General features: G+C 37.8%; 1 protein-coding gene across 2 annotated transcripts in view; it reads left to right on the plus strand.

Moving 5' to 3' along the window:
• The window catches only part of LOC122772333 (nuclear receptor-binding protein 2-like), a 42,595-nt gene extending 28,694 nt beyond the window's left edge, over nucleotides 1–13,901 (plus strand). The window contains exons 2-18 of one of the 2 annotated variants that reach the window (XM_044030302.1): nucleotides 2,331–2,453; nucleotides 3,578–3,679; nucleotides 3,759–3,848; nucleotides 4,877–4,917; nucleotides 5,023–5,117; nucleotides 5,274–5,297; nucleotides 5,465–5,551; nucleotides 5,940–5,995; nucleotides 6,788–6,883; nucleotides 7,052–7,184; nucleotides 8,265–8,367; nucleotides 8,485–8,535; nucleotides 8,620–8,755; nucleotides 9,744–9,797; nucleotides 9,955–10,018; nucleotides 10,374–10,429; nucleotides 11,449–13,901. In XM_044030302.1, the coding sequence (XP_043886237.1) occupies nucleotides 2,331–2,453; nucleotides 3,578–3,679; nucleotides 3,759–3,848; nucleotides 4,877–4,917; nucleotides 5,023–5,117; nucleotides 5,274–5,297; nucleotides 5,465–5,551; nucleotides 5,940–5,995; nucleotides 6,788–6,883; nucleotides 7,052–7,184; nucleotides 8,265–8,367; nucleotides 8,485–8,535; nucleotides 8,620–8,755; nucleotides 9,744–9,797; nucleotides 9,955–10,018; nucleotides 10,374–10,429; nucleotides 11,449–11,535 (1,398 nt within the window). In that variant the 3' untranslated portion in view covers nucleotides 11,536–13,901. The remainder of the gene's footprint in view (nucleotides 1–2,330; nucleotides 2,454–3,577; nucleotides 3,680–3,758; nucleotides 3,849–4,876; nucleotides 4,918–5,022; nucleotides 5,118–5,273; nucleotides 5,298–5,464; nucleotides 5,552–5,939; nucleotides 5,996–6,787; nucleotides 6,884–7,051; nucleotides 7,185–8,264; nucleotides 8,368–8,484; nucleotides 8,536–8,619; nucleotides 8,756–9,743; nucleotides 9,798–9,954; nucleotides 10,019–10,373; nucleotides 10,430–11,448) is intronic. The other variant, XM_044030312.1, reaches the window with a different exon arrangement.
• Nucleotides 13,902–14,578: the final 677 nt, after the last annotated feature.

The raw sequence follows: 14,578 nt of genomic DNA on the forward strand, positions 1-14,578 counted from the left end.
GTAGTAAAAAATAAAGTTAAGGAACTAATCTTTCTCTTAGACAACATGCGGTATTAGTAAGGATTAAGGGTCTTGCATCATGTTTAGAGCTTATTAGTACAGGACTATGAACCCAGTTCAGTCTGTGTACTCACTGCACTTACGCTTCTGTTGCATAAACGATAAACAGCAGTGAAATTATGTCTTCACAGCTGAAGCAGCAGCAGCAGCTCTTCAGGTCTTTGTTGCATAAATACAGCCTCATTGACAGCAGTGACAGAGCTGCAGGTCGTCTGTGTCTGCCAGGTTTTAGACGTAGCCACTGCCGCATCACTCTGCTTTGCTTTATTTTTTATTTTTTCCCCCCGAGCTCCCGTGCCTCCTCCTCCTCCTCCTCCTCCTCCATCTTGTGCCCGTGCATCTCGTCTCTCTAAATCCGTCATCCACTTCTCTGTCTCTGCCTGCTGTTAATCCAAATCCTCGCTCTTCACGTTCTCGCTCCTCATCCTCGTGTCCTGGCAACAACCTGGGTTACCTGACACAGTGACACTTTACAGTACAGTTCAGTTAAAAGCTTGTAATAATCAGGACGTGATACTATGGTGATAGCGGTGTAGTTTTGTGTGGCAGCAAGGATTTCACAATAAAAGTATGGTAATAGGGCCGTCTCATCTTTAATGCCATTTTCCTTGTAATAGTTTGGTAACAAGGATTCCTAAAGTCTTCCATCAGTGTCATAGTAATATTAGTATATAAATAAACTAATAATAAAAGTAGTCTAAATTATAACTAAGACCCCTTAATATCAAGTTATGATGAGATATTGCCTTATGCTTTATATAAATAAAAACAATAAAATTATTATATAAAATTATTTAAAAACATTTAAACAAACTGTGAAGTTATTGAGAACTTCATACTGCTTCATATCAACACAAACGCTTTTATTTTGAAATGATGTCACGTTTTTGTCACAAATATTGTAATTGCAATATCATATTGGAATATTGTTGTAGATCATTTTTTTAAGATCATGAGTTTGAGACAATAATAACAATAGGATCTAATGTAATCTCCAGGTTACAGTTTGGTAATAAGCTCTTCTATAGAAGCTTCCTTCAGTGTAATACAGTATATGAAAAAGGTTTAAAATCAAAATTAGTAATTATTGTGTTATTAAGCTGAAATTCATTCCTTATTGAATATCCCACACCCAACCTTTAGTTTCAAGGTTCATGTTTAGTTTAAAAACGTTTGGATTGTTATAAGACAGTTTTACTATGATATTACAGCACCTTCTTTATTTCCTATCATCGCTATGTATTTGATTACACTGAATTTAATGATGTTTGAACACTAAATACACATATTTGACTTTTTCACAAATGGAGCCACCGGAGTCAGATCCATGTGAGTGGATTATCTGGAGATTTTTAGCAGATATTATAATCTCAGTGGGGGGTGATTTTCTCATCGTTTCATGCTTTTTTTGTGTTCAGTGATTCAGCAAATGCTTGGTAATGGCTCGACTGCTGTGTGTAGCTTTAGTCTCACCAGTATGTTCCCATGCCTTTGTCTTCATTCTGCACAGTTAGTTATTGATCTAAATGGTATATGCTTGAATTGGCACAGGCTTGTGTTTGAGGTGCAGAATTTTTGATTGTTCAACGGTCTGTATGAAATAAAAAATAAAGGTGATACATACATGTTGGAAGCACTCATTTGTAAGTGTACCTCATTTATTAACGTTGAGTATTGAGCTGAAGTTTGAAAAAAAAATATATATATACAGTATATAAGCAATATCTTTCAGGAAACCCCAGATACTGTCCATTTTAACAATGATTAAACCCATTTTTATTGTTTTTGTTGTACAACTTGTTTTTATTTGTGTAGTTTTTATATTTTCTAGAGTATTTTATTGTTTTATTGTTTGTTTTTAGGTATTTTCGATCTTATGTTTCTACATTTTATTTATCTCTGATGCACGGCACTTTTTATTTCCACTTTTTAGTCCTGCAATGGGGAAGTGTGCAGTGTCACAGCAGCAAGGACAGTAAAAATGGAACTAATAAATATTAAACATGCAGTTTCACATCTGTGAATGTAAAATATAGAAACATATCGACATTAAGACTATAAAAAGGTAAAAAAACAAAAAAAAGAATCAAATGTAATCCATGTTTTTCTGGTCTGAATGTAAAGATCAATAATATATTATTGCTCCATGTCTGCAGGATGTGCAACTCACATATAAGTCTATACATTACTTTTTATATGTGAGATTTTGCAGCTGGTGTTGTGTTAGCATCGTGCTAAGTCCACTTTCTGCTCCTCTCTGCCTCCTACAGGTCAGCCAAGGAAATGTCCCGGGGGTGGAGAGTGCGTCTTTGGCCATGGACACAGAGGAGGGAGTGGAGGTGGTGTGGAACGAAGTGCTCTTCTCTGACAAGAAGGTCTTCAAAGCTCAGGAGGTTCGTCCATGGCTCCGTTCACCTGAAGCTGACAAACGCTGTTTCTGCTGTCATTTAAAGCTGGAATAGACGAGTTTCTATTTATATTTAATCCTCTTATGACCATCATGATAATCATGCTGGATTTATTTTGATTTTATGGCTCTGTGTGTGCTTCTGCCCCTGTTTCTGGTCTAGGAGTGGTAATATTATTTTATAAACATATTTAGAAGTATTCTATTTGTATTTACCTTTAACTGACCTTTGTATTTCTCAGTATTACAGCGGTTATTGTCTCTATTTGTCTGGAGGGTTCACCTGCAGCCACGCATGTGTTTGCCATCTTGAAATCTGACAAAATATTTTTAAAGGGATCGTGAACCTTGTGCCAAAAGCTTAACCAGGATTCTGCTCAGGTACAACGTAATAAAAGAGCGATCAACTTCCAGTGCACATGTTAAAACTCTCTCTTTCCCAGAAAGATTTTGCCAAAATTGCCAAAATGAAAACTTTAAGCAATCGGAGGGGAAAAAAGGAGGAAATTAAAAGAAAAGCCATGAAAATACAGTTGGTATTAAAAGTAGAGCAGAGGTATCAGCAGGATCTGGAGTTAATAGCATTTATTGATATTTTTATTATTATTATTGTTGTTATGTTAGGAGGCACATTACCGCTACGACGTAATATGTTTCTCGTTGTGACGTGAATATTCACGGATTACAGACGTCTTGGTCGTAATATGCTGCTGGAGTTGCCCAGTAGTTTTTATATTTTACTACTTTAATGTCAGAAAATATCAATTGCTCATGGCTGAAGTTCACATTGTCTGATATTTACCTTTAACTGACCTTTGTATTTATCAGTATTATAGCAGTTATTGCTGAAGTTCTGATTGTTCACTTTGTTCACTCTGATTCAGTCCATAACAAAAAGGTTTTCAGTAAATTATTTTTGCAGATGAATAAGATCAGCAAATTGCTCATTGAGCTTGCCCACAAAAATACTAGAAACAAATGAGCACATTTTTCAGTACTTTCCAGTTTAAGCTTCATTGATGAACAGGAAGTGATTTAAAGGACATTACTGAGTCCGTGAGGTTAAAAAAAGACGTAAACTAACTCCGATGTATGTTTTATTTTTTTCAGGAGAAGATCAAGGAGATGTTTGAGAACCTGATGCAGGTCGAACACCCAAATATTGTCAAGTTCCACAAATACTGGCTGGACATGAAGGAGAGCCAGGCTCGAGTAAGAAGCGTTTTTTTGTTTTTTTGAAAATGATTTTTCCTGTATGAACACATTAATGACGTGTGTTTTTTCTCCACAGGTTATATTCATCACAGAGTACATGTCGTCAGGCAGCCTGAAGCAGTTCCTGAAGAAAACTAAGAAGAACCACAAGTCTATGAATGTGAAGGTGGGTGTTTGTTTGTTTTTTTTTCCCTCTGCTCACTATACTGTAATCCCATCCATGCATTTTCCCAGCTGGATTAGAGATTATGTAACCGGACGCCCACCATGTTTCTGTTAAAACAGAGATGTGTATTGTTCGTGTATACAGTAAGTATATTGTTCATGACTCTGACATTAATCCTCTGTCAGCTTCTCTACATGCTTCCAGTTCCTTTCGTAGAATTGATTTAAAGGTTAATTTACTCACGAACAAAGCTCCAAGTAATACAGCACCCTCTTAAATCTCAGATTGTTTTAATACTTTATCACCAACCAAGAACGCTCAGGTTTTTTTTTTTTTACAGCACCCAAAGTAACCACAAAACCAGCAGAGAAACTACTTTTATCTACCCTGAAAAATTGATGAAATGAAAAATGATGCAGCTCTATCTGACATGTTTATAATCTTAATATTCAGACAAACATTTCAGTGAAACAGGATGGATTTGCCTTTTCTTATCGGATGTTTTTATAATACCTTTTTAATTAGTTTATTGTATATTCTTAATAATCTAATTTAATTCTAATCTAACACTTCTCCATTGTGTATTGTGAGCTGGTGGAAATATTGTATTGTAAAGCACTTGGAGCTGAATGCATGAAAGGTGCTTGTTGTGTTGTAGGTTTGAACATTCAGCCAAATTTGGTGAAAACTTTGCCTCGTACAGCGATGTGAAAGCTATTCCATCTGTTCACACCTGGAGTTCTACGACACTAAAAGTTAAATCGGCAGAGAGCGTTTAAAAAAAAAGAAAGAGCTTGAAATAAAGTCAGCGAGGAAGTAGAACGACGTGAAAACGCACAAAAAAAAGTGATAATTCATCTTTGGTGCGTTAGGGATCGCAAACTCTTTGGTCAATCGCAGAGAATGAGGGATTAATAATACACTGTAATATACATGCATACTTACATTTATAAGAAATGTATAAATGATATATTCTCTATGTGAAACGATATTTTTTTAAAAAGCATTTTGTTGCTCTTTATTTTTAGGCCTGGAAGAGATGGTGCACGCAGATCCTCTCAGCTCTCAAGTACTGACTCCTTCGTTATTACGGATTGATTTTTCAACATGAAACACATCATATTCTCTGCATTAATAACATTCATTATTAATATTATTGTTATTTTACCAACAGTTATCTGCACTCTTGCGACCCCCCAATAATCCATGGCAACTTGACATGTGACACCATCTTCATCCAGCACAACGGTCTCATCAAGATCGGCTCAGGTCTGCTCCCAGCAGGGCGTTTTATGTTACTACAGTGACAGGGCAATGACCACTTGTGCCGTTGACTGTGGATTTCTGGATTTAACAATTTGAGCTCTGCAGTTTTTACCAAGCGGAATAAAATATCTTAAATTATGCTTAATTTTCTTTCCACAGTTTGGCATCGGCTTTTTGTTAATGGTAAGAAATAGATAATTTTGTTGTAGATTCGTCTTGTGTTTCCATCGGTGTCGTACTGTGTCTGTCATTTTACGTCATCTAATCCAATTCTTATCTAATCTAATGAAATCGAACTGGAGGGAATCCGAGCTAATGCAATCTGTGCAATCTGTGTCTTTTCTAAATAGTGTTTCCAGACGCCAGCATCCACGGTAAAGGGAGGCAACACCGCGACGAGCAGAGGAATCAGCATTTCTTTGCTCCAGAATACGGAGGCAAGCGTAATGGAGTGGTGTTCAAACCTGTCTTCATTCACTCTCGGTGGAAGTGGAAATCAGATTACAGGAGATTAGATTGGACTTTATTGGTCCCACACTGGAGAAGATTCACTTGTTACAGCAACGGGGTCAAGTAGAACAATACATTTACAAATGCAGAAATAGCAGTGAAATGTACACGTATGCAGAAGGTGTTATATATCAAAAATGCCCATTTGATTCCATTTTAGCCTTTTCTTTCAAAGATAAGATCATTCTTTTGTCGCTTTAAGACAAAAAGCACTGTGTTTGTTTTGTCTTCCTTAAAAAGAAGGTGTAAGGAAAAAGGAGAATACCCCTAAAGGAATATTTGTGATATTTGATTTCTCCCTTCTTCTCTTCCTAGCTTGTGAAGATGATTATGCCATGGACATTTTCTCATTTGGCATCTGCGCTCTAGAGGTGAGAACCTGACAGGTGCCGTGAGGTTTTATCATCTGTTGGCACTTTCGTTCTGGCAAGCACTGGCACGGTTACCGAGTCAAACTCCTACGCCGTGCTCAAAGCACAATCATGTGTCCGTGGCAACGCGGGGGACAGAATAGAATAGAACTTTATCCCCCAAGGTGGAATTTTGCCTTTGGCTCACCAACACACAAAATCACACAAGGAGACACACAAAAAGTCATTAAAACATGAAAACAAGAGATAATTGTAAAAAGAGAAAACTACATGATAAAACACCAATAAAACTGACACAGATGGGGTTAAATTACGTTAAAAACTGATCTTTATTGCAATTGTTGATTAAAGGGTTAGTTTGGCGTTAAGAAAACATATTGCACATATTGATTTTTAGTTGCCTGGGGAACTCTGTAGCGCCTCCTGGAGGTAAAAAGCTCAAACTGGAGATGAGAGCGATCTGCCAGGATAGTCCTTGCTTTTTTCCGTCGTTTTTTTTCTATAAAAAGTTGAAACAAACTCAACTTCTGTGAGCTGGACTTCAGGAGACGCCCAAATATTGATTCTCTCCTGTCCACCATTACGTTTTCTACTCTTCCTTCACCATTTTTCAGTTGTATGTTCTTTCTTCCTCTCATCTCTATCTTACTATCTCTAACTTTTTTATTTTTGCGCTGGTTCAACATTGAGTTCATGGACCAGCACCGTGCTGGAGTCGTGCCAGTGTCAAAGAGCTATTTGAGTGTTTGTGTATTTTGACTGGTCTTTTCTTTAATTGTTGTGTATCCTTAGATGGCAGTACTGGAGATCCAAGCCAATGGAGACACAGCTGTCTCCAAGGAGGCCATCGTCCACGCAGGTCAATCTCTGGAAGACCCCCTCATGAGAGTGAGTGTCAAAATCACTATACGACATACAGCTCTGCCACACTATTCTGCAGCCATGCAACAAAATAATGGGAACAAAACCATGAAATAAACCCACAGTCTCAACAAGCTTTGTCACTCTGTCATAATGTGTGCGTCTGCGTGTGTGGTGTCATGTTTCCGTCTGCAGGAGTTCACGCAGTCGTGTCTGCGTCACGAAGCCAAGCTGCGTCCGACAGCTCACGACCTTCTGTTCCACCGTGTCTTGTTCGAGGTGCACTCCCTCAAACTGCTCGCCGCCCACTGCCTCATCAATAACCAGTGTGAGTTTCACACGTCCATGTGGCAAAGCTGTCGTTTTCTCATCCGTAGACGAGCAAATGTTCAGCCTTCAATTGACAGTAAATCACAACAAGCCGTGGGTTCAAATCAAGGAGTTTCACAGAAAAATATCTTTACCCTCTATTTTATGTATTTGATTTGATTTATATCACAGTGGGCAAATGTGGTCACATTTAATTAACTGTGCATCTTACACTGTGGTTATATTATATAAATGTTATTCTATTTTCTATCATATAATATTTTTCCCCTACAAAGTTTTAATTCATTTTCACCAAAATATTTTTTTTACAGATCCCGTTATCGTATAGCAAAAAGTAGGGAATCTGTATGTGTCAGTATCGATTCTGGTCAAAATCCCTGGATTGTATATCGGAAAGATAAAAATGTAAAATGAGATACAATCCAAAAATCCTACTTATATATCGCATGATTCACTATGCACAGACTGTAAAAATACTATATAAATAATAATCAGTAAAAGCATTGTAGCTGAGTGATGTTCGGGGTGTTTTTTTGTTCTTTTTGGGAGAGAAAAACGTTTGAAGAATTATGTCTTTGAAATTACTCAGCACTAATGTGAACTAACAGCTTCATAGTTCGTAGTTTTTTATTATTATTGCAGCCTGGTGTGTGTGAAAGATTAGCAGAAACATTTGTATTTATGTGCATTATTTTGTTTTTGCAATGTCATATTTCATAAAATACTATAAAATTGTATCAATCATTTATTTTATCTTATTTTTTTAAAAATTGACATCAGTCCTCATCATACATATCAAACATTATTTCATTTTTAAAAAGTTTTTAATCTTTTTAAGTTTTAAAATGTTTTAATGAGCACATGTTTGTGCGTCGGTGTGTTACTGTGAATATAAAAAAAATAACATACATTCAACACTCCGAAATGCACAACTTTGATGTTTAAGGTTCGATGGATACTCTGTATTTATTTCCTTTTCGTATGTGCACTGCTGTAACACCCCAATTGTCCCCAATTGTAAGACTAATAAAATCCTAATAATCTTACAATTGTGCCCAAATGTGTGTTGCGTTCACAGATTTGCTTCCAGAAAACTGTGTGGAGGAGAAAACCAAGTCCTTTGACCCCAGCGCTGTCATGGCCGAGATTAAACACGAGGACAGACAGGGAGTTCAGCTCAAGTAAAATCAAATAACCACCTCGTCACTATGGCAACCTGTGAATATCACACAATAGATGGACAACAGCTCTCACTGAGCTCCTTTCTGTGTGTTTTTCTTCCTCTCTGTGCTTGATAGATATTCCCACGTGTCGCCGTTGGAGCTCGACAAGTTTCTGGAGGATGTGAAGTGAGTATAACCACAGCGACGTTGACCTGATTTCTGCATGCACTGTAATTACCTCACCTCATTCTGTTCTCCTCCTCTCGGCAGGAATGGGATTTACCCGTTAATGAACTTTGCTTCGTCTCGGCCTCATCCCGTCCCTCGCGCCCTGTCCTTGTCGCAGGAGCAGGTGGAGACAGTGAAGACGCCGACGCCTGAGCCACAGGAAACGGAAACGAGGAAGGTCAGCTGTTTTAGACACACGGAACAATTGTATTTATACATCTCAAGGCTCTTTCCAACATAGTTCCCAGGGGGAAGAGAAAGTGGCAGAGGGGAAACGAGGTGGAGATTAGCAGTATTTTTATTTAACATTTTTAAACCAATCAACCAAGTATTACTTGTTTGTGTAAAGTTTTTTCATTTTCACTAGCAAGTTTTTATCTCATGTATCTTCATCATTTATGTGATTTTTATTTAACATAATGCAAGTGCAGTCTGTGTTGTAATGTAACAAAGTACAAATACTTGGTTACTGCACTTAAGTGTATTATGTCCCGTGTTTCGGTTAATACTAAAAACAAAGATCACTCTGGTGTTCCACTCATGCTCACTCACTCTCACATTCCAAATGAAGTAGCAGCACTTTCTCACTAGGAAATTGCCCTCATTTGTGTTTCCTTGTATTCTTTGAGTGCGGAGTTGTACGTGTGTGGGCACCCGTGGACTTCTCCTGTAACTCAAAAGGAAGTTACCATGGTTACTGTCCTCTCTGGTGTCTCTTTTGACCACTGTAAGAGTGCACCACCAGCTGAAAATCTTTGATGTGGGACTTAAACACTTAAATCTAAACATTAAGCTTATTTATTTAGAAAGACTTTTGTTCATTTCATAACTGATTATTTTCTCGATTAATCAAGCAAGTTTGGTCCATGGAAATGTCGATTCATTGTTTCTCGAACCTGGCAATGATGATGTTCTCAAATGTCTTGTTTTGTCCACAAACCAAAATGATTCAGTTGATACGTGGAGCAAAGAAACCCCGAAAATATTCACATTTTAAAAGCTGAAAAATCTGAGAACCCTGTTTCAAATCTTTAAAAAAAACACTCAAACAAATGAATCGCTTATCAAAATAGTTGATGATTCATTTAGTCATCTATTAATTAGGGATTAATGGAGAAACGAACATTGATTGATTGATTTGACTGAGTTTTTCTTCTCTGTTGTAGGTCGTCCAGATGCACTGTAACTTGGATTCAAATGAAGAAGGGACCAAAACTCACGTGAGTCACATAGTATTACAGGTACTTTGCTAATTTCAGTGTCAACGCCTTTGTTGGGCTTTTAATTAAACATTTCTTTCAACAATGTTCCTGTGGCTCTGTGTGGTGCACCATATAAGTACGTTGATTTAAACCTGGCCTTTATATTTTCCTACAGCTGTCGTTGTTCTTAAAGATGGATGACAAACTTCACAGGCAGCTCAGCTGCGACATCCTCCCAAGTAAGTTGATCAATTATTAAACCTGCGAGGGTAAGGCTGGTGTTAATAAACGTTTTATTATGGAGAAAACAAGGACTTAATGATATTTATTTGCCATGTGTGCAGAGTCAAACATGCAGGGAAATTCTTAATGTGCAAACAACAACAATCTAGTGCAAAGTTGAATAAATAATATAACATTTTTCCAAGCTGTTGAAAAATGTATGACTATTTTTGTGTAGTTTTTGTGTAGAAAGACCTGCATCAAAAGGACAATACTCGTTAGTATCAGTTTATGATTTTGGTCTTACATTAACACGTCACCAGCGTTTATGTGTTCTGACTGTAACTGAAATATTTCCTGTGAAACTTTCAGCTGACACCTCCAAAGACCTCGCCAGTGAACTCGTTCACTATGCCTTCATAACTGAGGTAAAAAAAGAAATAAAAAAAAGAAAGGAAGCTTGTTTATTTTTGTTGAGCAACATTGGATACATTGTCCTCAGGGCTGGACCGAAAAGATGATCACGATAAAACATTTTCAAATGAGTCGACATCGATAATCATTATGATTATTTGCTCTTGAGCGAGAGATGAAGAAAGCAACATTTCACACATCTATGGTCAAACATTAAACCAGTGTTCTTTTATTGTGCTGAACCTTTGTTATGCTGTGATTGAAGTAGCTTTTATGACATTATATATGTTGTTATTGAAATATTGCTGAGTAGTGACGCCCTGGTTGGGAATTTTTACGGCCCGCAACCGCCCAACTTGTTACGAAAGTGGAACCCAGTGCTTTTCTAACTTATTTCAGTGATGAACCAGCACAAAGCATTTTTGTTTTGAGGGAAACAAATTTGCCAAGTTTTCTTGGCAAATGTGTTCCATCACTTAAGTGTCAGGAGTCGAACTAACTCCTGACTAACTGTGACCTGTCACAACACCATTTAGAATTTTAGAATGAGAAATTTATGAACTTCCATTAATTTTTTTTTATCCCATTTGAGAAAGAGTGCCCTCACCCGACCTGAACCCAACTGACGATCTGCAAATTTAGTTTATAATGTAATATATTAAGGCTTTATTTGCTGTATATCTTTTATACTACTACTGTTATTATTATTTTTATTATTATTATTATTATTATTATTATTATTGTTATTAATAATAATAATAATAATAATAATAATAACAATAATAATAATAACTGCTGTTCTCTGTGCTGATATTGCTCTTTCCACATCTGGGCCACAGGTTAGGAAGAGGTAAAAGATACACAATAAACAGACAATTTATTCCAAAAAAATCAATAATGTGAACCAGCCTGCAGGTCGGGTGGGTTGTGGGTCGACGTGTGCATCACCATTGCACAGCCATCATTTTTACTTTTGCATTTTTTCCTCATATTGTGTCTCTGAAATAGATTTTGCCTTATTTTTTGTGTGTAGGAGGACAGTGAGAAGGTGGCGGGTTTCCTGGAGGACGCCATCGGCCGACACCGGGTCCGAGCGCTCGCTGCTGGGAGCACACATTGAGGAGGGGTCGTGACAACGTCTGACCTTGAACTGGGGGTCATGGGGCGTTGACCACTCTGATCAAGAAAGGGAGAGGGCAGTGGGCAGGGTCACACAGCCGGGAACAGAAGGGAGCCGATAGGAGCCTGACCCAGCTGGGGGATTAAATGGGGACAAATAGAGAAGGACGCTGGGCCTTGATGGTCAGTAAACCACAACAGAGCGACGGAGGAAAACGAAGGCACCTCTGGTCACAGCACCAGAGGCATCATGGCTGTGTTCAGCAGTCCCACAACGCAGTGGAAGATTGACACACCCCCCCTCCCTAAAAGGGCTACCACACCTTAATATATTTCAACAGCTTAGGTTTTCCGTAATGCCACCAATCCGAAAGCCTATGGTTTACTTACAAAAACGCAGCAGCTGTTTTCAGAGAGTGTTTTTATTGCTCATAAGCCTTGTTTGCACTCCACTGTCCACACTGATTGGTGAAGACAAAAATCCCTATTTTCCGAGCCAATACTCCGTCACAGTTTCATCCATCCTGCACTGTTCACACTCTTTCTGCTGAATTATTTATTTCTCTTAAACTGTGAACAATACACAAGCACTGCACCGCACCATCCTGTTTTTTCTTCATTCTAGGGTTTTCCAAGATAAAAAAAGACACGCCACGCTTAAATGTAATGCAATCAACCAGTGATGATCAATGAGATGATGCCTCTCTTTCAGCCTGTTGTGCTCTTAAGGGTTTTTTCCCTGTGAAAATGTTCTGAAAGCCAAAGACTTGCAAAGTGCCTACTATGGCAGTGTAGTTTGGACACGGCATCACAATCAACTTAGCAATTGGGGATTTTATTTTTTTTCTCAGTTTAAACTAATTAAAAACCAGATTTGGACTCTCATCTCTTACCACCAGTACACTAAGTCGGCTTGTGTAAATATGATGAACTTGAATGTATATTGGACATATTATGAATCAAATGTTAACGCTCTCTGCTGCAGTTCATTGTAGTTTAGGAAGAGCTGCAGCTTTTGAGGAAAATAAACTGGAAGACATCATGATAAGTCCCTGATTTCTTAAAGTCTAGTAATGCGGATATGATCTTAAACTCATAAATACAATACAAAACGATGATTGTTATTGCTATAATTGTTTCCCCCCCAAATGATCAGAAAATATTGCATTAGATTGAATTAGTTTTAAAGGTTTCGAGTTGCATCAAATTTCTTCGACTTTTGCCACCACTGGAGCTCTCCTGAAAGAGTTGGTGACAAGTTGGTCAAATTCTCTCCTGTAAAGGGTTCAACTAGGTTGAGATATGGCGACTGAAGACAATAGTATATAATTCACATCATTTTTAATCTCTACAAACATTAATTGACCCCTTGTGCCATAAGAATGGGGGCATCGTCCCTCTGGAAGAGACCCCTCCCATCAGGATACACACATTTCCAAATAGGTTATAGCTGATTTCTTTGTTTTTCTAAGCGAGACAAGAAAAACCTGCTCTGCCTTCAGAGCATGTCTGGATGTTTACTTGCTTCTACCGCACACAGAGCGCATAATGTATGTTATGCATTCAGCAGCATTTCTATGGGCTGCTCCAACTGTATTATGTCCATTCTCCATAACCACGTCTACTGTACTTCTCTGTCAGACAATGGCGGGAGTGAACCTTGGAATGAATTGCACTGCGGCCCACGCAAACACAGAAGTGGATCACATTTCAAAATCTGCCAGATTGTTTCGTCAGAAACCAAATTGTTGCACCATAAAGGGCAGCCATTTGGGTGCATTTGTCCTAACCAAAACTCAAAAGGCAGAAAAACTAGAGTGAATTGTCTGATTGACCTTCAGGAGTACACTCTTGTTTGCGAGACTCTGCTTCGTGTTTTCCTGGATGTGTAAAGTCGCAGTTTCACAACAGTCACGCTGCTGTACAGCTTGCTTACAGTACTTACTCACTATACTCTGTGTCGAGCCTTTTTTCAATCACCATGTCCTTCACGACAAAGGCCCTGGAATCTCCCGGACATCCACCTACTATGAGCTATGTGGTGTACATATTTGTTTGTGGCTATTAAAAGAGTTTACTTTGGACAGAAAGAATCTCAAAGCGAAGGTGTGCCAACAATCTAGAAAGCTGCATGTCTTAATAGCCTGAAACATTCAAAACTTAGCATTTTATCAAGAAATGAATGTTTAGACCGTGCAAACATGACACAAAAAAATCCATATCAGTCTTACATGATGACAGATTAATTTTTTTGTCCCATGACTATTGAATGAAACTTGCCTTTGGATGTGTTCCACTTAAACCTTTGTTTAATATTGTTGGTTCTGCAATGAAAAACATGATAATAAACTTAATGTGAGATGTTGACTGCGTGTAAATATTATTCATTTGGTATATATTGTTCTATGTATTAGTATTTAATGTCGCCTGGGGGTATTTATGTCAGAGTCAGCAAGTTTGCTGCTAATACTTTATAAACATTCTAGTCTTAAGTACAGTTCTTTTCCCCAGGCAATCACACTGGTAAACAAAAGTTAACTGCCTCCAATGATCGTATATACAGTATATGTATAGAAATGTGCGTGTGTCTACATACATATGAGTCTGTATTACCACATCAAGCTCACAATTCTGATCTTCAAAATCTAAAAAATTGTCTGTCAGGTGTCCATTTATTGTACTTGTGATGTTTCTGTGTTCTGTTTTAAGTGTAATTACATAGGTAACGAAAGAAAAACGTCAAAATTCGCTCTATGTGCACTGTGATTTTGGACGACATACTATACTATGACTTTTTTTGACAGTTTATATTTGGACATTTTTGACACAAACATAATCCTGAGCTGCTACATGTAAATAATTCTCCAAATTGTCTATTATTTATTTAAAACAAATTCAACTCAACTCATATAACAAAGTGCTTATACTGTGTTCGTCCGTGTTCAACCAATTCGCTTTTATGTCCAACTGTGAAAATGCACTCCATTCTCTACAGTAACAGTCTCATGACAGTTAGCAACTGTGACATTTTACTCACAACATTT

Source organism: Solea senegalensis, linkage group LG1, assembly GCF_019176455.1.
Source record: "Solea senegalensis isolate Sse05_10M linkage group LG1, IFAPA_SoseM_1, whole genome shotgun sequence".
NCBI classification, from domain to species: Eukaryota; Metazoa; Chordata; class Actinopteri; order Pleuronectiformes; family Soleidae; genus Solea; species Solea senegalensis.